Source organism: Brachyhypopomus gauderio, chromosome 4, assembly GCF_052324685.1.
Source record: "Brachyhypopomus gauderio isolate BG-103 chromosome 4, BGAUD_0.2, whole genome shotgun sequence".
In the NCBI taxonomy this organism is placed as follows: domain Eukaryota; kingdom Metazoa; phylum Chordata; class Actinopteri; order Gymnotiformes; family Hypopomidae; genus Brachyhypopomus; species Brachyhypopomus gauderio.
Window position 1 is genome coordinate 5,699,947 of NC_135214.1, and position 27,074 is coordinate 5,727,020.

A 27,074-nucleotide genomic window follows, 5' to 3' on the forward strand; every position below is an offset into this window, starting at 1 on the left:
CCGAATGGCAGTGGTCACGTTGTTGAGCTGATCCATGATCTGGCGGAGGACCTGGTCATGGCTGCCTAACAACTGACCCTGCTGGGAGAGGGCTGCCCTTAGTTCTGCTGCTTCGTTAGAAACGGCTGGTTCCATGTCACTGGCTGATTCGTTCTGTAACGACGGTGGTAGGGACGCACACACCGTGTTAGAGAGAGCGAGAGAGAGGTGGAACCAAGTGCCACAATAAATAACAGAACTAAAAGGAGCGCCTGAATAAACACGGACTGCTCAACGCGTAAAAAGAAATAAGGCAAAAACAAGGACGTCAGGGGAAGGAGCTGACTAATAGCAAAAAGGCTATTCAAACAAAAAACCCTTCCCATACGAACAGCAACGGGATAGGAAGGTAAACAGGTTGAGGAAAACTTGAGGGAGGTCAGTAAGGGACGCAAGAGAGGACTTGAAAAAAGACAGAGAAGAGAGATAGGTGGCGAGACACCTAAAGAGGCAAACGCTGCAAAACAGTAAGAGAGAGGCTGAGAGCGTAACGGCATAACCACGACGAATCAGCAATGATCCGTCTCCACTGGCTTCCTTAAGAAGCCATGGCAACAGGTGAGACAGATCATTGCTAATTGCGCTGCTGGAGTCTAGGACTGGCTCGGGTGCCCCTTGTGGATGTAGATGGCACGGCATCCGAGCCAGCCCTGACACTTAGCCATCTCACACTACTGTATACTCTTAACCGTCTCATACTTAGCCATCTCACACGATCCTCTTAACCAGAGTTCTCAAGTCTCACGCATTGAGCGTGTGACACACGCATTTGACCGTCTTGTATTCAGGGTAGAGCCCTGCTCTTAACTGTCTCATACTTAGCTAATTAGCCATCTCATACTTAGCTCACACTAGCTACATAGCCGTCTTAGCAGTCTCATACTTAGTCGTCTCACAGTAGCTACGTAGTAGTCTCAAAGGATCCTTTGTCCACCAGATACACAAAGCACTTTGTAGTTTTGGCCACCAGATGTCGCTAATGTGCACTGTGTCATGAAGCTACGAATAATTAACCTTGTTTCGACACAGGTGGGAAGAAAGTCCCTCAGTGCTTCTGACTGACTCACCATCACTACAAAAAACTACAGTCAGAAATAGAAGACATATTAGACAGAAGTAGAATAAAAAAATAACAGAATAAATCTCGGATTTAAAATAAAACACATTCAAACTCAAAAACAGAAAAATCAGTGTAGTGCATACATAATACTTTATTCTTTAAAAATGTGTATTGGCTGCACAAGTGCATTTAAAAAAATTCAGGCTTTGAAACAGCAACAAAAATGATCATTAGTGCCAATAACATATATTCACAAGTGATTATTCCACAGTGGCTTTAACATTACACAAACCAAATTAGCATTGGACACATTAAAGCGACTAATCACATATACAATGTAAATATTTAACATAAAAGTCAAGAAATCAAAGAATAACACACATAAAAATACAAAATTGATACCAAATAAAAAATTCCTCAATAATATATAACACACCATGTTATAATGCACAAATCATCTCAGACTGGTTTCTTGAACACAACAATGAGTTCACTGTACTCAAATGGCCTCCACAGTCACCAGATCTCAATCCAATAGAGCACCTATCGGATGTGGTGGGATGGGAGATTCACATCATGGATGTGCAGCTGACAAATCTGCAGCAACTGTGTGATGCTACCATGTCAGTATGGTCTAGAGACTCTCTGAGGAATGTTTCCAGTACCTTGTTGAACCTATGCCAAGAAGGATAAAGGAAGTTTTGAAGGCAAAAGGAGGTCCAAGCAAGGTGTACCTAATAAAGCCGGTGAGTGTGTGTGTATATGTATATATATATATATATATATATATATATATATATATATATATATATATATATATATATATATATATATATCTCATTTCATAAGTTTTCTTCTCCAAGTAAATATGAGCAAATGTAGTCAAATAAAAAAATACATCTCAAAATACTTTCTAACTCAGTTACACAACAGTGCAATCATATTTCAATTCTTATTTCAGTGCCAATATATTCAAGAGCCTGAATTCCACAGTCAACTGAAAACACTATGAATCAGGCTGAATGCCAAGTGCAACTGGGCCGTTCATGGTGAACCCAATGAAAAACGTCACTCTGACATCTAACTTGCCACATAATTTACTTTTAAATAATGGAGACACATGAACTTTCACATTTTCATTTGGTGTGTCTGCCTCAATGCCATTCCTAGAAATTCTTCCAGTAACTCTGCACAGGATGTTTCTGATTTTCTCATTCCTCCATATTTTCTCATTTTGCCATTGAGTTGTAGTCATCTGTTCTGAACCCGCACATTCATCAATTTCCTTCTGAGAAATCAGGCGGTCATAACCTGATTTCTTCCCCAAGTAAAAATGAATACTTGCTCTCTTGCCATTACATATTGGTTTCATCTCATTTGAGAAAGAATTTCTCAACTGCGATATGTAACTGCCCAACTTAATGCTCATATCATCACCTGAGTGGATAGAGATGGTCGCTGGCCATAGCATCACAACTGATAGGAAATGCAATGCCAAGCTTTCACTGAGAGGAGTTGGACGTTTAAGCATCTGACAGAGTTGGCTCAGAAGGGTCATGTAGGGATAGATGAGATTAGATCCAGGTTTTATTTTATTCAGGACAATATTTGCATAGATAAAATTGACAGTGACCTTGCACCACCCTTCATCTTGTGACCTATTGTTGCTTAAGATAGCATCGTAATGCTTGACGACTTGTTCAATGGTTGGTCCGTTTTTTGCTGCAGAATCTTCTTTGGAAAGATACTCCAGCAGTCCAATGTAGGAATCAGCTTTGTTCTTTTCCAGAAACAGCTGTACTTTCTCTGCCTTGATCATGTTGTTCAACATTTTGTTCTTCACCAGTTCTTTTGAATCTGACGTGCAAAAGACCTTAGCATATTGTCGAAAGCAGCGGAGGACCTCCTGCCGTATCCTCGTCTCTCGGTTATCTTTTGTGGAATAAAATGAGTTCAGGTTGACAAAATAATTGTCAAGAAAATCAAAGTTCTTCTTCATGTTGTCTTTAAGGTCGCTAAGAAGACTGAGAACTCCTGAAGACTCCTGTAAAAAATAGTAATAGGTGGATTTCCTTTTTTTCTCAGGATCTCTTGCTGCCAAATCCTGTATTTTTATCTTTCCTGAGAGGACCTGACTAAGAATGTTGCGATGAAGCTCATCTCCAGAAAAAACCGGGATCCTCTCTAAAATGTCTATCACCATAACTGCCACTTGAAGCTCACCAACACAACCAGCACTATTGTAGTGGCTAAAATCTTTCTTCCCTTGATATCGAACTTGAACCTCTTTTCTGGCAATTTCTTGAATGTCTCTGAAAGCCTCTGTTGCAGACAAAGCTAATCCGAGATATTCTTTTAATTTGTCTGCTTTTATTGGATTGTCTTTGTCATTGCTAAGGGCGTCTCTTAGCTCATGCTTAATCACCTGTGCAGTTGTATCACAAATGTAGGAGTTATTCCCCTGGAGATCCCTTGCGTTCTTTGCCCAATCTTTCGCTTCTGCAAAGTCTTTCTTCTTCAGGTAATGGTACCTTGAAAGAAGCTGGAATATTACTGCATCTTTATCAAAGCGTTTTGCAGCATTGAGCAAGACATTTTCCTCAAATCCTGGGGTTTCGTTTGTAATTGCTTGGACGAGTGGTGAGAACTGGCAGTCTGTGAGGTTGTCTGCTGAGTGAAGTCTCCTCACAAGCATATTGCGAACATCCTGCCTCAGCTTTTCTCTACCCTGAATACAAGTGTAAAACACATCGGTTGTGAGCAGGAAGTCTGTGATTTGCGCTTTGGAGACATGAAAAGTAGTCGACAGCTCTTCCAAACAATGTTCTGCCATACTTGGGTGGATCACTCTCATGGCATCATACACTACACTACACTCTGCTGTGCAACGTGTCAAAAGTGTAGAAAGCTTCCCAAATGGATCTTCGACTTTGCATGATCCACAATCTGGCCTAATTGGTAGGCCAAGGAATTCTTCACATACAGAGACTGACAACTTTGCACTCTTACAATAGCAGCCCAAGAGAACTAGGACTGTAAAGAGTTGAGCAGGTCTGTGTTTAAAATTGAAGCCCTTCAGTGTATTTTTTGCCACACCCTGTATGTACTCAGATGAAAAGTCTTTCTTAAGGATCATGAAGCCATAGAATGTTTCAGCATTCTTGTAGATCTGCTCAATTTCTTCTAACTTCTTCTCAAAAAGTTTTTGCTCCGCCTCTGATAGCTTGTTCCCAATAAAAACTGTGTCATCAGTTGATTCAGTCTGCAGTCTTGACTCTGCCCTAATGCAGTTCATAAGGAGAACTTGGGGAAACTTGAAGGAAATATTGTTCTTCAGACATTCTTTCTCTATGTGCTTCTGGAGATCATTAATTGCGTCAGTGTCTTCAAAATCATCCACCATAAGCAAAACAGGAAGTCGTGTTTGTTGTTCCGATGTTTCATATGTCAACAAGTCAACTACATGTTTGGCAACATCGGCATAATTGACAGCCTTGTCCTTCAGTACTGCACAACGGAATTTCTCTTTCAACGTCCACAAGACATGCATTGCTAGGGTAGTTCCCCCACAGCCAGGGATATGGAGTATGTTAAAACGAACACAAGCTTGTCTGAGGGAGCACATGTCTGGTATAATAGTATTGGTGATGTAGTCAAATTTTTCTCGCTTGATAAATGGCACTGACCCCGGCTGTTCTGAGAAGTAGAAGTTCCACCAGGAAACTTTCCCTCCCTTGTAAAAATCTTCCTCAAGTTGCCTCTTGTCATCACTGCCTCCTTCACACTGGTTTACACACAGAATACTCAATGTGTCCATGGTGCCCTCCACTTTCTTTGACAGAAGAACCCTACCCCCACCACCAGGAAGAAATCGGCTCGATTTGCGATTTTCTGACCAGAGACTGAGAACAGTACCATTAATCTCAGCAAAACTGAGCTCATATATAGTTCTTTTTGAAATGTCAACTTTGTACCGTGAGTCAATGAAATCCTTCCAGTACATGTATGATCTTTCATTTTCACAGATGCATAAGATTTGCTCTGTACCTTTGAGTTCTTGCAAAAACATACTGAAGGTCTCAAGCAGGGGATCGTGTTTGTCAGCAACATCACTCAACAGCATGAATATAATGAGGAATTTCTTATGTGGTAGCACATCTTTTCGGCAAAGAAAGGACACGACATCACGAATAGAGGAACCTTTCTCCGTTAGCCAGTTCTCCATATCAGAAGGTTTCTCTTCCTCAACTCCTCCATTACACAAAACCCAGCTTGTGGTTCTGGTCAGCTTTAGCTTGCTGGCAATGTCCTCAACTGGCTCTGTGATTTTATACTGTATTGGCAGATGAATATTAACGTTTCTCTCCTCAAACATCTTATTCAAGCCAGTGTCAGTAGATTCGGGATCAAAATCCAAAACAGCTGTGAAGTTCATGTCTAGAAGGAAAGCCAATGAGTCTCTTTGAACCGCATGTGATTTGTTGGTGACCAGTACATATCGCTCAAAATGAGACTTGTCTAAAGATTGGGACCCTCCTGTTAGCATCTCACAGAGCTTAGAACCTTGCACGCTCTTTCTGACTGTATCGAGGTGCTTCTCCTCTGCATTTTTCCTCATCTGGTCCAGGCAAGTCATGTTCACAGTATATTTGTTGTATTCCTCCACAGATGCTGTGGGAGAGTTCTGGACAAAGATATTCCTGCTGCTACTACTGTCTCGGATGTAAAAGAACTTTTTACTTTCCTTCTCATCAGACTTGAGTTCTTTGCCTTTAGTTTTTTTTAATTTCCTTCTATCTACATTGTAAATGTGAAATAAATTTTCTTTACAAAGTAAGAACGAAGGCTCAATGTCTACTTCTATGACATATTTTCCTGAAAATGTCATATCGGCTTTAAGCACCTCGATAAACCTAGGAGGCTTAATACATTTTTTTGCCACATCAATGTACTTATGTTCAAAATGACCCTCAATCGCATTAGCATGTTTCTTAACAAATGCTTCTTTGTCTTCGACGGTAGCCCCCAAAATTTGCCCATGACTAAAATCTGGTACATCTCCAACTCCAAAATGGAGAGTGCCATTAGTACGGCTGTTCATACAAGCCGAAGCAAATCTGATAACTTCATCAGCATACTTATTCATCTTTTCCTCAGTTGTCACGTTTTCAAAATTGACAAATGCTTTGTACTCGTGGCATGGTTCTATGAGGTCTAGAGCTCCTGTTTCTGTTACATCTAGTATGTTGTTTTCTTTGTATCTGTAGGCAGAATGAAACTGGTTGAAAGGGTATGGTTTGCATGAATTACCATAGCTGCTCTCTGATGTTTTTAACTCATGAGCTTTCAGTTGAATAAGTTCGTCCCTCTTATGAATGATTAGTTTTGCTGGACCTAGTGTGATGCCCACATCTATGAGATCAGACTTTTCTAAAATTAGAAGACTAGGTCCAGTAATGTTCTGATCATACAGAATCTGTCCACACTTATAATCCACGTCTTTTATTCTGAGAACCCAGTCTCTCACATGGTTCTTATCCCAGTCTTCAATCTCTGCAGGAAGTTCAGAGGTACACGACAGTTCACCTTCACAATTCTGAAAGAAAACCAAAAATTGTTCCTTTCAAAACACATTTAAAAACATGAAAAGGTATTTCTTATAACAAGCTGATATCTCTCTAAAGCCCTTGCAAAATCACCATGTCACGGTACAGCCGCCGACCCCTCCTTTTGGGCGCGTTTGTGTGCAGTGTCGTCTTTTTATGTCTGTGTATGTAGTTCTGTGAGAGCGGAACATAAGATCAGGTGGTGGAAGTTAAAGGATGAGGACTGTGGTGTAAAATTCAGGGATGAGGTGAGGCAGGTACTGGGTAATAATGGTGGTGGTGTTCTGGATACCTGGGATGAGACTTCAAATGCAGTGAGGGATGTGGCTAAGAAGGTACTTGGTGTGACCTCAGGACAGAGGAAGATAGACAAGGAGTCGTGGTGGTGGAATGAGGAAGTTCAGGAAAGTTTGAGAGGAAAGTGGTTGGCTAAAAAGAATTGGGATTTTCAGCGAGATGAAGAAAGTAGACAGAGGTACAAGGAGATGGGTCGTAAGGCAATGAGAGCAGTGGCAAAAGCTAAAGAGAAGGCATATAGCAAGCTGTATGAGAAGTTGGACACTAAGGAAGGGGAAAAGGATCTGTAAAGATTGGCCAGACAGAGAAACTGTGATGGGCAGGATGTGCAGCAGGTTAGGATGATAAAGGATAAAGATGGAAATGTGTTGTCTGGTGAGGAGAGTGTCTTGGGAAGGTGGAAGGAGTATTTTGAGGAACTGATGAATCAAGAGAATGAAAGGGAAAGAAGGTTAGAAGAGGTAGAGGTAATGAATCAGGAAGTGCCCCAGGTGAGCAAGGAGGAAATAAGGGCTGCAATTTAGAGAATGAAGTGTGGTAAGGCAGTTGGACCGGATGATATTCCAGTGGAGGCATAGAAATGTTTGGGAGAGACAGCAGTGGAGTTTTTGACTGGGTTATTTAACAGAATCAGAAGATGCCTGAGGAGTGGAGGCGAAGCATAATGGTGCCGATTTTCAAGAATAAGACGACGTTTAGAGCTGTAGTAATTACAGGGGGATAAAGTTGATCAGTCACAGCCTGAAAATCTGGGAAAGAGTATTGGAAGCTAGGCTTAAAGGAGAGGTAGAGATCTATGAGCAGCAGTATGGTTTCATGCCAGCGAAGTGCACCACAGATGCTATGTTTGCTTTGAAAGTGTTAATGGAGAAATATAGGGAAGGACAGAAGGAGTTACATTGTGTGTTTGTTGACTTAGAGAAAGCTTATGATAGAGTACCGAGACAGGAGCTGTGGTATTGTAGGAGGAAGTCAGGAGTAGCAGAAAAGTATGTGAGGGTGGTGCAGGATATGTATGCGAACAGTGTGACAGCAGTGAGATGTGCGGTAGGAATGACAGATGGGTTTAAAGTGGGGCTAGGACTACATCAGGTATCAGACTTGAGTCCCTTCCTGTTCGCAATTGTCATGGACAGACTGACGGATGAGGATAGGCAGGAGTCCCCTTGGACTATGATGTTTGCTGATGACATTGTGATCTGTAGTGAGAGTAGGGAGCAGGTGGAAGTGGAGGAAGTGAAAGAGAGGTAAAGAAGAGTGCAGGCAGGGTGGTGTGGATGGCATAAAGTGTCTGGGGTGATCTGTGATAGAAGGGTGTCGGCTAGAATGAAAGGAAAGATCTATAGGACAGTAGTGAGACCTGCTGTGTTGTATGCACTGGAGACAGTGGCACTGACAAAGAGACAGGTGAGGGAGATGGAGGTGTCTGAGATGAAGATGTTGAGATTCTCATTTGGAGTGACGAGGAAGGATAGGATCAGAAATGAGTTTATTAGAAGATCAGCACATGTAGTATGTTTTGGAGATAAAGTTAGAGAAGCGAGATTGAGATGGTTTGGACTTGTACAGAGGAGGGAGGAGAGGTATATTGGTAGGAGGGTCTTGAGGATGGAACTTCCAGGCAAGAGGATGAGAGGTAGACCTAAGAGGAGGTTTATGGATGCAGTGGTAGAGGATATGAGAGTGGCTGGTGTGTCAGTGGAGGACACTCAGGACAGGGCCAGATGGAGGAGTTTGATCCGCTGTGACAACCCCTAAACGGGAATTGCCGAAAGAAGAAGATGTAGTTCTGTGGGTGTGGTCCTGTGTTTGTGTGTTTTCATCTGTCACACCTGTTGTCTCGTTATCATGTGTTGCACTTGTTCCTTGTTTATGTGTAGGTATTTAATGTGTGTCGATGTTGTGCCTGTAACTTGTCTTTGTTTGAGAGTACTCCCTGTCGTGAGTATTATATGATCATTGTGTAACGTGATTAACTCACTATTATAAACGTGTGAAGTAAAACTGCGGCTCACTCTCTTTTTTCCCAAACTCCTCATTACACAATCTTATCACAAGAACACAAGAGCTCTTAACCTCTAATACTCATAGTAAACCATTCCGCAAAGTCAACAACCTTATAGACTTTATAGTCTAGAATTCAGAACTATGCATTCTTTATTTAGTAACAAGGTTAAAAAAAAACCATAAAACCACTTTTGCAGATAACAGACCAAGCACCCTATACTTAATGTGACACAATACAAAGACACTTTTATCACTACAGGAAGCAAACTCACTCATCTGATTTTGAAATGAAATGGCATACCTCTGGCAAAGTTCCTGTGTCAGCCATTATGGAAGCAATACGCATATACTTCCTCAAACCTGAGCATAAAAAAGATATATTGCATAATGTGCATATAAACGGATTTGTTTAATACATTTTCTGAAGAAAATTAGATACCATATTAAGTGACGTTCCAATTGTTCTCTTCAACATGAGATCATGATTCAAAGGTGAAACGATGAAGACTTGAGACAACATAAACAACTTGCTGTGATTCTGTAACCAAAGTGATTGCAAATTAATACATATTTTAAGAGCGTGCCATTTCTAAGAATCAGAATACAAGAATGTGATTTTTGATAAACGTTTTACTTAGACGTAGACATGGGGATAAATGGTTTTGAAAGTTTAAACTGGGTGAGTTTTTAAAGGATGTAGATCTCAGTTATGCTGCAGCAGCTGTGCGACATCTTTAACCGCCTAGATTACCGTTTATTTTACGAAATCTGGATTATGTGTCGTTATAAACAGCAAACGTATAGAACAGAATAGAATATATCTACGTTTTTATGTGCTTACGTTTTATTCACTTAGGCTTCCACCACCTTCAGTAAACTAACAGCGCAGCCCACCGTAAACTAGATCACAGCAAATCTCAAACTCAATCGGCGGATGCCGAGTAATTTTCGGTAGTCTGCTATAATAACAACGTGAATGTTGGCTATTTTTACGATTTGAGGGAATATTTATGACACTTACCAAAGTTAGTTTATGTTGACAGAGAGATCGGATACAATTCTGCTATAAAAAAAATCACTTCCTTGTTCCGTACCACAGAAGCAACTTCGAATAGGCTATTTAAAACGTGAAATGCAACAAACGTTTGCTGTCCTGGACGTTGTAACCTAACAAATTGATGTTATTCCACATATTATTCCATTATTATTAGGGCTCCCCTAGCGTCTGATAAACCCGGAAGATGTTTCAGAACTGCACCTCCTCTCTAGAAACGGGTGGGAGGATGCAGAAGGATGAAGACGTTTCTTCCAAAGAGTTTCCATTCCTCATGTCTTGTAGGTGAAACGAAAGGAAACAGCTCATCTGAAAATTACGGAAGTGCAGAAACGATGCAATTGACTGTTTTCTGTAGGCCTGACGTTATCTCCTGATCGAGATAACATTGTTCTGGACAGTTAACATAACGAAACTAAATCAGGCATCATGCAAAAGGATGCATCAACTGATTTTTAAAATGCCAACAGAATGTCAATGGAATAGGTAACATGTAGGCACATTTATTTTACAAATTACTTCAGTTTTGTTGCACATGATTACACTCAAGATACCAAGACACGTTACTAGTACCAGCTTGGACCTCCTTCTGCCTTCAGAACTGCCTTAATCCTTCGTGGCATAGATTCAACAAGATACTGGAAACGTTTCTCAGAGAGTCTGGTCCATATTGACATCATAACATCACACAGTTGCTGCAGATTTGTCGGCTGCACATCCATGATGTGAATCTCCCGTTCCACCACATCCCAAAGGTGCTCTATTGGACCGAGATCTGGTGACTGTGGAGGCCATTCGAGTACAGTGAACTCATTGTTGTGTTCAAGAAACCAGTCTGAGATGATTTGCGCTTTATGACATGGCGCGTTATTCTGCTGGAAGTTGCCATCAGAAGATGGGTACACAGGTCATAAAGGGATGGACATGGTCAGCAACAATACTCAGGTAGGCTGTGACACTGTCCCGATGCTCAATTGGTACTAATGGGCCCAAAAATATCCCCCACACCATTGCATCACCACTACACCAGCCTGAACCGTTGATCTTCTGGCACCAACAACCATGCCAGGTTCAAAGTCACTTAAATCTCCTTTCTTCTTGAACTGCAGCAGATCGTCTTCACCATGTCTACATGCCTTAATGCACCGTGTTCCTGATGATGATCGGCTGATTCGACATTTGCGTTAATGAGCAGTTGGACAGTTATACCTAATAAAGTGGATGGTGAGTGTAAGTAAAAAAATCTTTTACATGCATTTCTCCTTGAAAGCCTGAGAAATATGGGCAATTCGAGACATTGTTCAGAAGAGCAATGAACTGATTAAAAAGTTGATTAGAGAGGGTAAAACTTATAAAGAAGTGCAGACAATAATAGGCTGTTCAGCCAAAATGATCTCCAAAGCGCAAAACCAGAGAGACATGGAAGACAACGCAACACTACCATTCAAATGGATCGAAGAATAGCCAGAATGGCAAAGACTCAGCCAATGATCAGCTCCAGGATGTTCAAAGACAGTCTCAAGTTACCTGTGAGTACTGTGACAGTTAGAAGACACCTTCTAATTTATTAGCAAGTCCCCGCAAAGTACTGAAGTGGATACAATTTGCCAAAGAACACATCAACTGGCCCAAAGAGAAATAAAGAAACATTGTTGACTGATGAAAGTAAAATTGTTCTCTTTGGGTCCAAGGGTCAGACAACCCCCAAACTCTGAAGACATTGAAGCACGTGGGTGCAAGCAACATGATATGGGCATGTTTCTCTTACAATGGTGCTGGGCCTATTTACTGCATACCAGGGATCATGGACCAGTCTGCATATATCAGAATACTTGAACAGGTCATGTATGTATGTATACACACACACACACACACACACACACACACACACACACACACACACACACACACACACACACACACACACACACACACACACACACACACACACACACACAGTAGGTGTGCCCTGTTAAAGTCCCAAGCAAGAGCAAATGCAGCATCAGAGTGCGTGGTCACCGTTGCTTATTCCAAATGGTTATTTTTGCTCAGTCTATGTGGTGTACAGAGAACACCACAGGTTCAATGGCTTGATCAGGTACCTCCTGACACAGCCAGAGCCGGAGTGGCTAATCGGGAGATTTGGGAGGATTCCCGATGGGCCGGCTCATGTCAATCTCTAGTTTGGGCCGACTGGGAGGGGAAAATAATTTTGGGCCGTATTTCGGCATGAAACTCCCGGGCTGAAAAAGTGGCCCACTCCGGCCCTGGACACAGCCATGTGTCCCTGAGGCATTCCAAGCAGCAGTGTTTCATCTCTCGCTGAAGAGAGAAGCACCACATCAGTTTGTTAAGTTTGTTGTCTAAGGATGTACGTTCACCAACACTACACTGGGTAAAACTTGTGGTGATGGTGTGTAGAAGTGACATTTTTTGAAGTGTGGATGAAGATCCTTACATGTGTATCCTGACTTGGACCTGGCATGGTGTTGGGTTTAGTGGATACTGCTGCCAGAGGCGGTCTTTGCATAGAGGCGTGGCTAGGCAACTGCCTTGGGCCACTCCAACTGCAGCCCACCGTAGGGGCCCCCTGATTAGCTAAATTATTTCTCGCATATTAATGTTGATGGGCCCCCTAGCTAAATTCGCCTTGAGCCCCCAAATTGCTAAGTCCGCCACTGACTGCTGCCTCCCCCTGATCCATCTTCCATGGCACCACGTTCCTCTCTCCGGAACCACTGAACACAACAGCAACACAGGCACAGTTGGAATTCAGCCTGTTCTCTATTACATTTCAGCAAATGCACACAGAAGATCAGGTAGGCAGTTCTGGCTCTTCTCTGAAGGATGTCTGGCTCATTCGATCTTGAAACGTTTGAGTTACTAAATGACAGCCAGCGCTTTCCTTCCTCCTCAGCTACGTCGCTGATGTAGTGACCCCTGTTGGGTTGGCAAGAGGTCATTAGTCATTTTATAGTCTCTGCTGCATCTGTGTGAATGTCAGACTACTCACCTGTATTCATGCTGCCACCTAAATGAGACACTACAGCGTGGAGTCTGTAGGTGCTCGTGGGTGCACATTCCTGCAAACAACAAATACATCCGTTTATTCATATGATGAGTTGAAAAAGCATCTTGGATGGTTGATACAGGTCTCTCTAGTATGTCTGTGTCTCTCTCAGCCTTTCTCTCTCTTCTTTTTGACCTCTCTATCACTCTCCTCACCATTGGGCTGACATACTGTTCTTTCTTTCCCTGTCTATCTCTGCTCTCATTTTGTACTAATGGGTTAAAAGAAAGACATCATTATGACAGGAACGTATAGGTACACATTTTGTCACTCCAAAGTCTTTCAGTGTAAGAAAATGGCAGATGTCTACCTTGCTCTGGAAGGGAGTTTTCCCCCAGTATATCCTCCTGCTTCTGCTGCGGTTTATCCTGGGTGCAAGCTGGTCCACTGTGGATAAATCACAAAGCCGTTCAGTCAGCATCTTATATCTTAACGCGAGAAGGTGGACAGGGGTGAGAGTGGGTTCAGGCTGTTGTACGAGCTCACCTTAACTGCTGCACAAGTGAACACACTCCAGGAAGGGCAGGGAGGTCCAGCACTGCTGGGATGTCCATCGCGTTTTTCAGCTTTCGGCCCAGCGTGTCAAACTGCTTCACGTGGAGAATCAGAACACTGCTCCAAAGTGAAAAATGACTTAAGGACTGGAAGTGTGTGTGCGAGATAGTGAGGTTTTAAAACTCCTGGTTCCTGGTTCCTGTGCATAAGGCGAGACTCACCGTGGGAGTGTGACAGAACTCCACCACTGCAGATATGCTGCTTGACCACATTCACAGCAAAACTCTAAAACTGTTGTAAAAACATTATTTAATTGAGTGACAATGATTAGAATGGCAGCATGCCATAACTGTACTCTCTCCCTAATTTAACAAACTGGTGACAAGTGTTGTCCAGTCAGGATGTGTGAGGTGACGGACCTTGAAGTAGCTGTGCAGGCTGTCAGTCAAGGTAGAGCTCAGGTTAACAGAGAGGTGATTTAATTCCTCCACTCTGGAGCTCAGCCGTTCACAGCTTTCAAAAAAAGACCAGAGACATTACAACATTGGGATACAGTGGGTTATGTCTGTGTCATACACAGTGTGCGAGTTATCACATCCATTGTGATAACACACATGAAGACTGGTAAAGACCAGTCCATTAACATACAGTAGATGTGGTGATACATTTACATTTTTACAATTACCTGGTGCAAGTGTGCACTGACGATCTCAAAGACAAAGTTCGCCACAGGGCAGATGTAAAAGGAGGAGGAGGCACAGAGTCTCTCTCCCTCCTCCTGCAGCTGTAGCAAACACAGCATCAGGAACTGGTGGGCATCCTGTGGAAGACAACACAGGACATCAGAGGGGGCTTTGTTCCTGGACTTTAACAGCAGCACAGTGAGAAAACAAAGGAGTCTGTGTGCATTTCCTGCAGGGTACTGCACGTGGTTCTGAATGGCTCAGAGGGTCGTTTATCTGGACCTGTTGGTAGTCCTCTCCAAACGCAGGGCACCAGACTGAAACACGGGCTTTCAGGGCTCCCAGAATCTGCTTCATCTTTGTAGAGCTATGACTGGTGACCCTGGCCTGCTGCAGATCCACAAAACACCTACACAGGAACAGGGAGACGGATGTGGTTTATATCTCTCAGCATCACAACACCTCCCTAAGCACTCAGATTTAAGCAGTTAAGACACGTGAATATTCTGGATGTGATCGGGTACCTGAACGTCTGGCAGGTGGATGGATCGGTGCAGCTAGACCACTGATCTCTGACGGGGCTCCAGAAGCAGGAGACACACAGTAGGCACTGCAGAGTGGTGTTCATATAACAGATATTCCCAAAGTTGGGAAACCTAACAGGACATTCAGGTTTAAAATAGATTTAGTACAGAACCTGACATCTCCAGGTTCAGTAAACCTGTTTCATAATGTGAAGAAGAATTAGAAAATGACATTGCTCCATTGCTGTTTATTTTTGTATTTGAGATAAAACCTTAGCTTCATCTGAGTAAATTGTAAAATCATTTAATGCCAAATAGGTTCCTTGGTAAAACACAGTGTGTTCTGTCTTTACCCGAGCTGTCAGATGTTGGGGTATCTGACAACAGAACCAGTAGGAGCGTGGCCTTAGACCACACCCGGGCCACTTTGCGTCCTTTCCCTCCTGATGAAGTGCTGTAGCCGCACATGCGTCTGTCTGCATCTGAACAGCCATCAATCTGAAAGAGAGAGAAGTGAAAGACAAATATGGAGTTTGTGTTGTGCACAAAACGTTCACTTACACATCATTAGATCAACAGTTCAGAAGACATTTTTGTTGTCACTCTTAATATTTTTCATTTTCTCTTGATTCATATCAGAAGGAATTCACAATGGCAATGTCAGTCTATAACCATCAGTCCATACTTTGACAATATACATGACTTTGATAATGTACCCACCTGTCCATAGGCACGGAGCTGTCATCTTTATCAGTAGCCCCTGTAGAGAGAACAAAACCTTGAAGTAAATGTCTCTGACTAAAACATACTATGCAAAGAATAAGATTGTAAAGAAGTTCTGACCAGGAACAATCCCTGCTGTAGTCTTGATATCAGTTGGGCGTTCATTGTTGGAACTGGGCCAACTAATTTGAGGGCAAAAAACATCTAAATCATTACAGAATAAAATAACCATATTCATATGTGAAATTTTATTTCGGTAAACTCTTAAAAGCATTTTTAGTCAAACAAAAATATGATTATAATATAACTTGTTTAATGATCTATCTGCGAATTAGCGATATTTTCCACTCGGAGAATGCAAATTAATTATGCACAATAAATCTGATACAGGTTGCTCCTTTTTAGGCTAATTTTTTAAGTGCTCCCAACGTTTAAAAAATAATAGTTATAAATACCTGCATACAAAAGCAAACACGGTCCAAGTCAGTACTCTTGTCAGATAGAGAATGGAAGAAATATATGTTGTGTTAAGCAGATGTCCCCAACACTAATTCAATAATTGTGAATTCAAAAATGATAAATAAATCTCACTTTTATGCAGTACTAACGTCTGAAATGTCCCTTTTCATGAAAGAATCTTCACCAAAATCAATAAGCTTATAATAACTCAACATTTTAGACAGAAGTCAACAAACATTAAATTACATTTCAATCCATTTTTTATAAATGACGTATTAAAATGTAGGTGTGACGGGGTTGAGACTAGGGTAACGGGGTTGAGACTAGGGTAACGGGGTTGAAGATGGTAACGTGGTTGAGACTAGAGTAATGGGGTGAAGATAGTAACAGGGTTGAGACTAGGGTAACGGGGTTGAAGATGGTAACGGGGTTGAGACTAGGGTAACGGGGTTGAAGATGGTAACGGGGTTGAGACTAGGGTAACGGGGTTGAAGATGGTAACGGGGTTGAGACTAGGGTAACGGGGTTGAAGATGGTAACGGGGTTGAGACTAGGGTAACGGGGTTGAAGATGGTAATGGGGTTGAGACTAGGGTAACGGGGTTGAAGATGGTAACGGGGTTGAGACTAGGGTAACAGGGTTGAAGATGGTAACGGGGTTGAAGGGACAAACAGGGCTTAGAGGACAGGATGCTGGAAATTCACAGGTGAGGTTAAATAATGATAGATATGTTAGTCATGAGATTCAGCATTGTGACTAATGTTAGTGTGATGATTTGAATGACAGTGTGTCTCCCATGTGGCTTTGAAATCAAATCAATGAGGTGTTCTACGAGGCGTTGTTTGTTTGATCAGTTCTACATGACATAAAATGATGAAAAAAACATCAATATTTAGGAGTGCTGCCTTGGAGGCAGACATAAATTACAGTTGAACTGAGTTTTATTAACCCAAATTAAAAACAATGGCAACTACAACATCTAATCTAGAAAACATTCTAAACCGAATAACTCGTGTTGACAAAGTGTGTGTGTATGTCTGTCCTGTGTTTTCAGGCATAAGAACCAAGCCTCATCTCATCAAATATACGTTTGAAATTAAATGAGGTGAATGAATGAATGTTTCAATTTATGTAGCGCCTTTCTAGATGCCCAAGTGTAAAAGACACCTATGCCTGTTACATGCTATTAAACTTGTGAACTGATAATATTGATCAAACAGTTAATTATTTAAGTGTGTCTGTATTTGTGTATGTATGCATGTACCTCTTGATCCATGGACATCAGCCTGTAAGTCAGTTCCACACCTCTTTCAAGACTTGGGAGCTGTATTTACAATTTTCTGAAAAATCTACATGTATCAAAGCCACTTCCCTTGACATGTTCTTCAGTTCATGACAGAAGACATACTGCTGCTTAATGTTAAAGTGATGCTGTTTAAATCACTTTGTAGCTATGGAAGAGAATGAGGTCTTGTGGGCTCTTCACAGATTTCTTAAACGTCACCTTGACAGTTGCCTTTTCTCCCTCTTTCTTTTTATCCATCTTCCACTGGGTAAAAGAAACATTTGAAGTAGTTATATGCACTTGAGATAGGGACACTCTTGTGCTTTCAGTGAACACACTCTCCATACATGCAGCTTTGGTTGGATGAGCTGCAGCACACCATCTCTACCAACTGTTCCAGATTGGCAGTCTCAATAAGTTTTAGCTGACTGAGCTTCACAGCCAGAAAGCTCAGATTTTCATGCAATTTTACTCATGCATGTGTCTCGTTCAGGGATTGTTGGATTAACAACACAAAAAGGGCAAAGATAACAAAAAAAAAGGAATATGATATATTTTGTTCTGGGTTTTCTGCTAAAAATCTTCTGTATATAATTTGCCGTGTATCCACCAGGAGACTTTTCTGCATTTTGACCTTGTTCCTTGTGAGTGGCATCCTACAAGGGCAGGCTTTGGAGGCAAGTGTTATAAGGATCTCTGTAAACGAAGATCTTCGGACCTCTGGAACAGCACTCTGCACAGTTCATAGGAAGGGAAGTTCTAAATGGGGTTTCAAATTACAAGTGTTGGTCAAGTGGGATTAAGAGAAAGGAAAAAGAAACATTTTCTGCAGGACAGAGATCTGAGTCGCCTAACAAAGTATTTGGTATCAGATTGTTAATATGGCCGATATGATGACAGCACTTCAACTGCCCTGAAATCTCTACTCACTGAAACATGGCAGTCTCCTACTTGTGAGTAGTGTTGCACGGTATACCGATACTAGAGTAGTATCGCGATACTTCGTCATTAAAAACGGTACTATACCCAGTTTGCTTAGTATCGGTGCTATAGGACTAAGTGCGTTTTTTTTTTTTAAAGAGCAGTATTTCCAAAGAGTGCCACACGGGGGCAGTGTGCGCGTACAGTAGTGCAGCGCTTGCCTCCTCTCTGCAGAATAAGAAGAAACGGTGTACGATGGCTGATAATACAAGCAATATTGCGGACCGTCCTCAGCTTGTTGAAAAACTACACGCACTAAGCGAAATATGGAATTATTTGCATACATTTCAGACAGTCATGGCAACCCCGTGGACACATCAAAACCGGTCTGCAAACGGTGCTTTAAAGCTGTACCAACCAAAGGAGCCAATCGATTCTTTTTACATAAAATGCGCTTTCGTTTGACCCACCCAAGGTGCCGTAATGCACAGAACAGTTGGTAATGCTGAAATGGCAGCTAAAGCAAACACAGTGTGTTCGCAGCTCGCAGCAGAAGTGCTGTGTGGAAATACTTTGGATTCGAACCAGATACAGATGGAAAACCGAAGGACATGAACAAGCCAGTTTGCAGGCGGTGCTTTCGGAACATTTCAACGAAGGGCGCTAAAGTCTGGTTTATACTTGACGCGCCGCGAGCAGCGCGAGGGTCCGCGCGGTGAAAATGATGTAATCGCGGTAGCCTCGCGCGCTGTCAATTCGCGAGGTCGTGCACCTCTAGAATTTTGTAACTTAGCGCGCGCCGCAGCGCAATGAACAGTCAGGAATTAAAGCACTTGTACGTCACTTTCAAGGTCCATTTCAATATTTCCCAGCAGGTTAAACTTTAGTTAAATATTTATACATATACTCGAAATTATTCGCTTTTTTATCACATTATTTAATGGTTGTTTATTTTCGAAACGCTCAATTTTAACGTCTTCACGTTCTCTCATGTTTCGTCCTGGAATTACAAGAGGCTCGTATTTGTTAACGTAATACAAGAGAATGGTTCAGTCAGACAGCTATTTGTTTCAAGCATTTTCAAGCACGCGGACAAGGTGTGCGGACTCGCGCGCTACGGTCACTCGCGAAAGTTTAAACCTAGCTTAACACAACAAATCTGGCTAAACACCTGAAGGCACGCATATTTGTACAAAACATTCCAAGAGGTTGGTGATTATTCCCATTTCTAGTATTATAGCATACAAAATTATGTGTCCGATTATGGTATCCTAGCAAATGTCATATTCTTGGTTTAAGAGCCGTAAGTGCGACAGCATACAGGGAGAAAAAAAGAGTGATCGTACTACAATGGATCAATCATCTATGAATACTGAAGTTTTAGTTACTTAAAGAGTTAAAGTTGTTTAAAGTATACTTAAAATACACTTTTTGCACTAGCCTTTTTTAACTTCTAAATGTGAATTCCAGAGTGCACTACTATTATTTGTTAATTTATATTAATGTGCAATTATTTATTTTTCTGTTTTAATGTGGTAGGGACTACACCTTTTATTTATTTGACATTTGTGAAACAAAATACAATATTCATTTGTTTGTTTATAAAAAATTTTTAAAAAGCCTTTAAAACGGAAATGAGCACAGTATCTGACTTTGGTATCGAAAATCGTATCGAATTTCAATACTTTTTAAAGTATCGTATCGAAGTTGTAATTCTTAGTATCGTGACAACACTACTTGTGAGGTTACTCAAAATCTTTCTTCCACACACCCACTGACCGATACATGTGCATGCACTTCTAAGGACTTTTATTTGTTGCACCCCCTCCCAGACTTTTCTCAGTCAGGGGTATAATCGACACTGCAAGGAAGACCTTCACATAGTGGCGATAAACCAGTTTACCTTGTTAATATTTAGACCACAAAACTAATTGCTGTTTTACTAATTGCAAAACTAATATTCTCTCTCTCTCTCTCTCTCTCTCATAGTCATGCAGATTAGCTTTTTCTAAAAATCAACATCTGCGACAGCATAAAGAAACAAATCAATTAGTAAACTTTCAGGTTGGTTTATTTCTAGGGCAAACAGACTTCAGTTGCAAATCTATCACGGGTGGCCCTTAAAAAAAGAAAAGAAATAAAACAACTGTACAGTTGTCATGATAGAATAAAATAAATGTATAAATACAGATATGAGCATTACATGACAAAATCAAGTTATAACACGAAAACTTTGTTGGAATACTTTGTGCCCCCACATTTCCACAGATAGTCAAGAGACCCATTGGTGGATGCAAAGCTAATACTCGCAGTGTTCAACTTCAAAGCTGGCTCCTTTTAAATTGGACCTTAGTTCAAACAATATTAAAGATTTGTCTATGGTCCATTTCTGAATCAGGTCGTGGCCACTCAGACAACCCATATTATCAAGGCACGCACACACAGTGTAGCTTTGTACAGATACACATGCCCCAATATGTAGTAATGCATGAAAACTGGGATGATTTCACCGTCTGTGCTGGAATCTTATTATGGTCGTGTTCATGGAAAAACAGACGACATTAGCGTTTGGTCAAGTCATTTAGTACTATTTGAATTTTGTACTTGGTTACCTCCCTAAATAGGAAAACCAATAATACTGTATTTACAGACTGTCCATGCTACTGAGGAAGCGACTTCTCTACGCCAGCAGCAGGGGGCGACGCACTTCAGCGCAACACGGTCTGTTCAGAAACATGCAGGCTATCTGCTAACGTGCAAAAGGTGCAAAACAAGTTTTGCTCTTTTTTTTTTTGTTAGAGAAAATAATTTATGAAATTTATGTACAAAAAAGCACCCGATAGCAAAAGCTGAAAAGGGAAAAGTGAGAGGTAATTACTTCGAGTGCCAATTAAATGGGATTTCACAGGGCCACTGGCCATGCGTGTATAGCACTGTTCTCACATTTCAGAGTGCACACCTCAGAGTGGTCAAAACATACTATGAGAACTAAAAGACCTAGCAGTGTTCAGTTTTTGCCACCAGACTCAAAACAACCTTCTGTTTAATCTGTTAGGATCAGTAAACATCAAGTCTTACTGCAAGCATTAAGGTTATTATAAACATTAAGGTTCGGTACTTGGTTTGCGTGTTAGTGGGAACAGGGTTCAGGTAAATAAAGTCATTCATTAACTCAGATTCTCTTTTTCTTATTGCAATAAAACCTTTCAAGTTCTTCAATTTCCTTTCAGTGTATTAAAAGTGAAGCAGCTGTGATCCTGCCCGTCCCATATGGGACTGATTATTTAAGAGCTCATACTAATTATTTTCCCAGCTCTTTACAACTTAGTGTTTTAATTCTGAATAATTGATATTTCAGATTGTCATTTCGTGTATAACCAAGTTTTTTCTGTTCTGTTTAAATGGATACATTCCACCCAGGATTTGACATTGAAAATTGCATTAACCATGAAAGTTGATGTCAATAACATGTAATACAGCAGGAATCTACGAGCAGATCAGGCCAAAACACTTATTTTATTAAAGTTCATTTAAGTTTTTGGTGCATCTGTCATTTCTTCATGTCTCATCACCTGCTACAGTTTGAACTCAACAAAGTATTTTGGGTGCTGGCACTGAAACGAATATGCCATTAATGGAGGAGACCAGGCCAGAACTGCAGTTCCATATACCACTCGTAAACAGGACAGAGGCTGCACAGTGTTCAATGCAATGAAACATTTCAACATTGCTCTTCATTGTGATTTCAGAGAGATTATGTCGTCTTTTACCTTTTGCACAAGCAGATTCGTTTTAGGCTGTTTACATGTTCTTTGACTCAATTTTCTGCAGAATATGTGCATTAAATTGAACAGATATGCAAAATCCTGGGAGGACTGAAGGGGTTCAACTACATTCCATAGTTTGTTCTTGTTCCGTCATGTGGATATGGGCCACTATGGCAGAAACACAATTGACCATAAAAACAACAAAAATAATAATAATAAAAAATGATTTCACATCTTAAGTAAACTCAATATAATACATCAAACACTTTAAAACAGCCTTCAATAAACATAAAATCCAAAAGATAAGTTTGTCCATAGTATTTTCTGTATGGTAGGTGTACAGATCTGGGGGCGCGTTATCGTGATGCCAATGGAAACAAAAGTTCATATTTAGTCCTACATTTCTTTTGTTGTCATTTTACCTTAACACTTCATATTTGCTTACAATACTTCAATCACTCGGCCAGCCAAATGATACTCTACCACTGAGATTCAAGTGACATGGGTAACGTGAACAGCTGTTGCCCATTTAAAACGCCCCCCCCCCACCCCACCCCACAATGGTGCTGTAATATGCCAATAAGCAATAGACAATGTAACTTAACACTACCAAACTGGGAAAAAAAAACTGCATTATTTATTTTAAAATATCAAGACTTATCAAGTTTTAAATATGAAGACATTTCTTCAGAGATGAAGAAAGTGTATGCTTCAATACATTTAACCCAGTAGGTGACGCCAGTCAAGGAAGATCTGATCCCTATAATCCAGTGGAAAATAAAATAAAAACGACAAAAATCCATCTCCAACTCCAACATTCACAAAGGAGAGAAAAGGAAACGACAGAATTTGGTGAAACATTTCCCGCATCAGTATAATCGATGACGACGTGTTGTTGAGAAAGAAAGATGTCGAAGCGATAAAGAGGAACAGAGGTGTGGTGTAGGCACAGCCAAGTTCCCCACACGTGAGGACACGTCCCCGCGGAAGAGCTCGCGCTAGCTGTGTGAGGACACGTCCCCGCGGATGAGCTCGCGCTAGCTGTGTGAGGACACGTCCCCGCGGATGAGCTCGCGCTAGCTGTGTGAGGACACGTCCCCGCAGAAGAGCACACGCTAGCTGTGTGAGGACACGTCCCCGCGGAAGAGCTCGCGCTAGCTGTGTGAGGACACGTCCGATGAACTGCTGCTGTTGCTGTTGGTGGTCTGGGCTCTTTTGATGTACAAGTTCAACAGCTTCATCTGTGGAGAGAACAGAGCACTCACGTATGGGCAAACACACAAGAGACATCAGACAAAAAGCCCCTAACCCTAACTGAGGGCTACAGTAGTGGGGAAAACGCACCAGTCACCCCCTCCTCACCTACACGCTCCTCCTTTAACCAGCTCAAAAGAACCACGCTCTCACCTACAGCCCACAGCCTGGAAGTGGAATATACATGTTTATCTTCCAACTCATCACTCCCAGCCCAGCGACACACTGATGAGCTCACGAAGCTTGAGGAAGGGCCTAACAGGACCCTACTTTACCATAAAAGTGTACCGTGGTACGCACTGCACGCACGTTTTATAAAAGGTGAAGAGAAGAAAATATAAAAGAGTTACAGAACTTTTTTGTGTCCAGAAATGCCATTTTAGATGAGCGGAAGTACAGTGTATGAAAAACAAGAGATTTGGGCTGTTATTGGTGATGTTGAAGGGTTCAAATCATGTGGTGCATGCTCAATAATGTAGCTTTACAAGATCTCTGGAAGAATGGTAATGATTTCCTGGAATCATTTTGATACAGCTTATTTCAGTGCTTTATCATAATCAATAATCATAATCAACCTATCATGTCAATAGGTCTGGGTGCAATACCAGACTCGCAAGGTCCCCAAGAGTATGCTGACCATTATACTATTGTAACAAGGAGCCAGATCTCACCTTGTTGCATGGTCTCAAATGTATCAGCTTTTTATAACATATGTGAGATAATTGATCAAAATCAGAAAAATTGTCAGAATGTTTTTGCAAAACAAATTTCAGCACCAAGTCCCAACACTGAGGTTTCACTTTTGGCACGAGCACATACTAAGACTTGGGCTTGAAGGTAAACACTTTGACAGAACATTGGGAACTGTGATTTTTCTCAAAAGATGACCAACCAGTCTCTCAGGCGTAGTGCTTCCTCACAAAAAGCTCATCTCACCCAGCTAAAAAGAGATGCATCAAGACCTGGTTGCTCGACAATGTCCAACATCTCTGCAGGCCAGACTAAAACCTTTCCCCTCCCTACAACCTTATGCAATTAAATCCACGCTGCAATATCAGAGAGGGATAAGGGGCTTGATGTGTGGAAGGGACGTGGCGGTGGGGAAGATCTTTGAGCTGCGGAGCACGAGAGGCAGCAGTACCTTACTGCCCGTCAGCTGGGCCAGGTGTGGCTTTAGCTCCTCGCCGATCACGGAGTAGATGGCCACCAGGCAGAAGACGCTGGCCTTGCGAACGCTACTTTCTGTGTTGTCATAGCCCTGCAGACAGAGAGGCGGGTGTTCTCACTTAAGGAACACGCATTCATTCCCTCCACCACACACGGACACGTGACGACGTCCAGTCAAGGGAGATCTTCTCATTGGACGTTTTGCTCATACAACAGACACTGACCTAATTTTCTCCAAGTTTACCAAAGATCAAATTACCTACAGAACTGTGGAGCAACTAATATTAAGGTTTGAATCAGCAGACAACTGAAGTGATGACATCTTTGCCTGTATTGCCTATGAACAAGGCTCGTTTAAGCACGTCATTTGCAAATGAATCTTTTAAAATACAATTCATGAGGATCTAAACCCATGGAAGTCAAAAGGCTGGTGCACACGAGACCCACTTGTAAGAGTCCAGGAATGATGTCGGGCAGCAGCTGATGGAGGAACTCCTTGGAGATGCGCTCGATGACTTTAGTCTGCATCTTGATGGCGGCCAGGTTGATGGGGTAGTCCGCCGTCTGCACGATGGGACACAGCACCTTGATGCACTGCTCTGGGTGGATGGAGCCGGCCAGGGTGGAGGCGGACTCTTCAGCCGCCCTCACCACCTGCACAGGGAGCAGCAGGAGGAAACGCAGTGAATCATATGTCCACATTAACAAAACAAACAAAAAAGTTTCACTGAGTAAATTAAAATAAACAGAGGATTTATGTGGCTGTGATGGAACCACATAAATTCATTTTTCCTTCTTCTGGACACTCAATCCAGGGGTCTTTGTGACTCTTGGAAAATGGCAACAGGATCAACTCTGGGCAGCTTAAACTTAGACAGCCAGAGATCCGAGAGCCAGCTCTGTAGGTCAGCAGTCAAAACGGGTATCTACCGTCCCGAGTGACCCCGTCCTTCAGGGGACGACCGTCTCCGCCAATGCCCTCTTACAAGGTGTCAATCACTTTAAGTAGAAGTTGATTATGACCAACAAAGTTAACAGTGAAAGAAACCTATAGGTGACGGTGTTTCTAACCTCCTTGTGGGAGTCTTTGTGAGCCTCCAGGGTCTTCATGATGGTGAGTTCTGCGTAGTTCTTGAAGCGGGCAGGCTGACTCCTCAAGATCTCCTTCAGGACCCTCAGAGCCAAGGCCCGGATGGTGTGCTTTCAGAAGGAGACGCATGTCAATCACACACAAGGTGTATACAGTACCTACACGTCACTGATGCACCACTATGCCAGTGAGTGAGCGAACGAACGAATGAAAGAAATATCACGGATGCTGTTTGAAGTCTAAGAAATTATCTAACGTGTATGTGTGTGTGTGTGTCTATCTAGACCAGACATGGGTAAACTACGGCCCGTTAGGCTTTTTAATCCGGCCCGCCGAACCAAAACCATTTCCCCCCAAAAAATTTCCTCTTTTCCCCCTTTCCCCTGCGATACCCTCATTTCCCCAATAGATGGCGCACTAGTCCAGACACATTGACCTCTGTTGGAGTGCAACTGTCCCGCTGCCGTTTTTTCGCCCTTCGGTAAAAATGAGCGGACCAAAGAAAACAAAAGTGGACACTGAGTGCAGAGTGTTTAAAAAAAGAGGTCTGATCAACTGCATGTCTGATATGCCAAGAAATGGTTACAGTTTTCAAAGAGTACAATATCAGCCGTCACTTTGCTATGAAGCATGCAAACTACGCTAGCAGGCATTCAACAGAAGGATGAGTGGCCACTGCTTGGCTGGCAGTTTCTCTACTGCGTTATGAAAAAAATGCATATGGAAAGTTTGGAGGAGCGTCTTTTAATTAAGCACAATGTGTGCTTTTACTTACAGTAGGGGTACAGTAGCTTAATTAACATGCCGCACAACACTCAATTTAAAGAGCCCTTTCTAGTTTATACTGCAGGCAGGACATTTAATGGAGTCTATCTCTCAGGACAATCTGTCTATGATTTTGCGGGGTATAAAACAATTCGAAATTATTGAGCTCGAGTATTTAGTTAGGTAATACGTTTTGAATGTTGAAAGTGTTCCATTGATCTTTTTCCAGTACATTTCATTAACTTTGCACCTTCAATTGAAACGTATAAAAATAATTTATTAAATTGCGTGTCCTGACACGGCCCCTCCGTTCGTGCACACCAAAGTGGTGAGTGTAAGCTGGGGTGAGCGAGAGGACTCACATCTTTGTCTCCGAGCGTCTCGAGCAGAAGCAGCAGGACGGTTTTGAAGTGCTCGTCCCACACGGCCAGGCTGTCTTCCCGCGTGATCTTCAGTAGCTCCACCAATGCCGCCTTCCTCTCCTCCACCCGGTCGTTGTGATTGGACAACTCCTTCAGCAGGTCAGCCACCAGATCTGAGAGACCCAGAGGAGCTTCGGTCAGAGAAGAGAACAATGCAGGCGTGGCCCCTACTGGCTGCTCAAGTCTGGGCCCAGCCAACCAGCTCAGTGACCATACACCCAGTACGGTGCTTCGAGGCGGCGTTGACGTTTCTGTTAAGAGATTTCATTGGATTCTTATGCCAGTGTTACTTGTTTAGTTATGCAACATTAACATGACTTCTGTACAGACATTAATTGAAGTTGAGGTTGTTAGTTTTCACCAATGGCACAAAGAAACGACATCAA

At 42.0% G+C, this 27,074-nt stretch overlaps 2 protein-coding genes across 10 annotated transcripts in view; both read right to left on the minus strand.

Annotated features, from left to right (window-relative positions):
- Window positions 1-1,232: 1,232 nt before the first annotated feature.
- On the minus strand, window positions 1,233-14,708 carry LOC143511959 (sterile alpha motif domain-containing protein 9-like). Of its 2 annotated transcripts, XM_077001746.1 has the most exons (10): window positions 14,314-14,708; window positions 14,048-14,141; window positions 13,850-13,919; window positions 13,620-13,745; window positions 13,444-13,520; window positions 13,077-13,146; window positions 10,031-13,003; window positions 9,449-9,547; window positions 9,311-9,369; window positions 6,557-6,695 (listed from the first exon to the last, which is right to left on the minus strand). In XM_077001746.1, the coding sequence occupies exons 4-7, from the start codon at window positions 13,685-13,687 to the stop codon at window positions 12,730-12,732; spliced, it is 489 nt and encodes a 162-aa protein (XP_076857861.1). In that variant the 5' UTR covers window positions 13,688-13,745; window positions 13,850-13,919; window positions 14,048-14,141; window positions 14,314-14,708; the 3' UTR covers window positions 6,557-6,695; window positions 9,311-9,369; window positions 9,449-9,547; window positions 10,031-12,729. The 2 variants fall into 2 exon arrangements, with proteins under 2 accessions (XP_076857860.1, XP_076857861.1); XM_077001745.1 differs by lacking the exons at window positions 13,077-13,146; window positions 13,444-13,520; window positions 13,620-13,745; ... (1 more) ...; window positions 14,048-14,141; window positions 14,314-14,708 and having other exon boundaries at window positions 1,233-6,695; window positions 10,031-10,343.
- A 5,568-nt stretch (window positions 14,709-20,276) lies between these two features.
- clasp1a (cytoplasmic linker associated protein 1a) overlaps window positions 20,277-27,074 on the minus strand; it is a 52,542-nt gene continuing 45,744 nt past the window's right edge. For all 8 annotated transcript variants that reach the window (XM_077001754.1, XM_077001752.1, XM_077001755.1 and 5 more), the window contains 5 exons: window positions 26,629-26,801; window positions 25,483-25,611; window positions 24,859-25,065; window positions 24,386-24,502; window positions 20,277-23,231 (listed from right to left, as the gene is read on the minus strand). In XM_077001754.1, coding sequence (XP_076857869.1) covers window positions 23,145-23,231; window positions 24,386-24,502; window positions 24,859-25,065; window positions 25,483-25,611; window positions 26,629-26,801 — 713 coding nt within the window. In that variant the 3' untranslated portion in view covers window positions 20,277-23,144. The remainder of the gene's footprint in view (window positions 23,232-24,385; window positions 24,503-24,858; window positions 25,066-25,482; window positions 25,612-26,628; window positions 26,802-27,074) is intronic.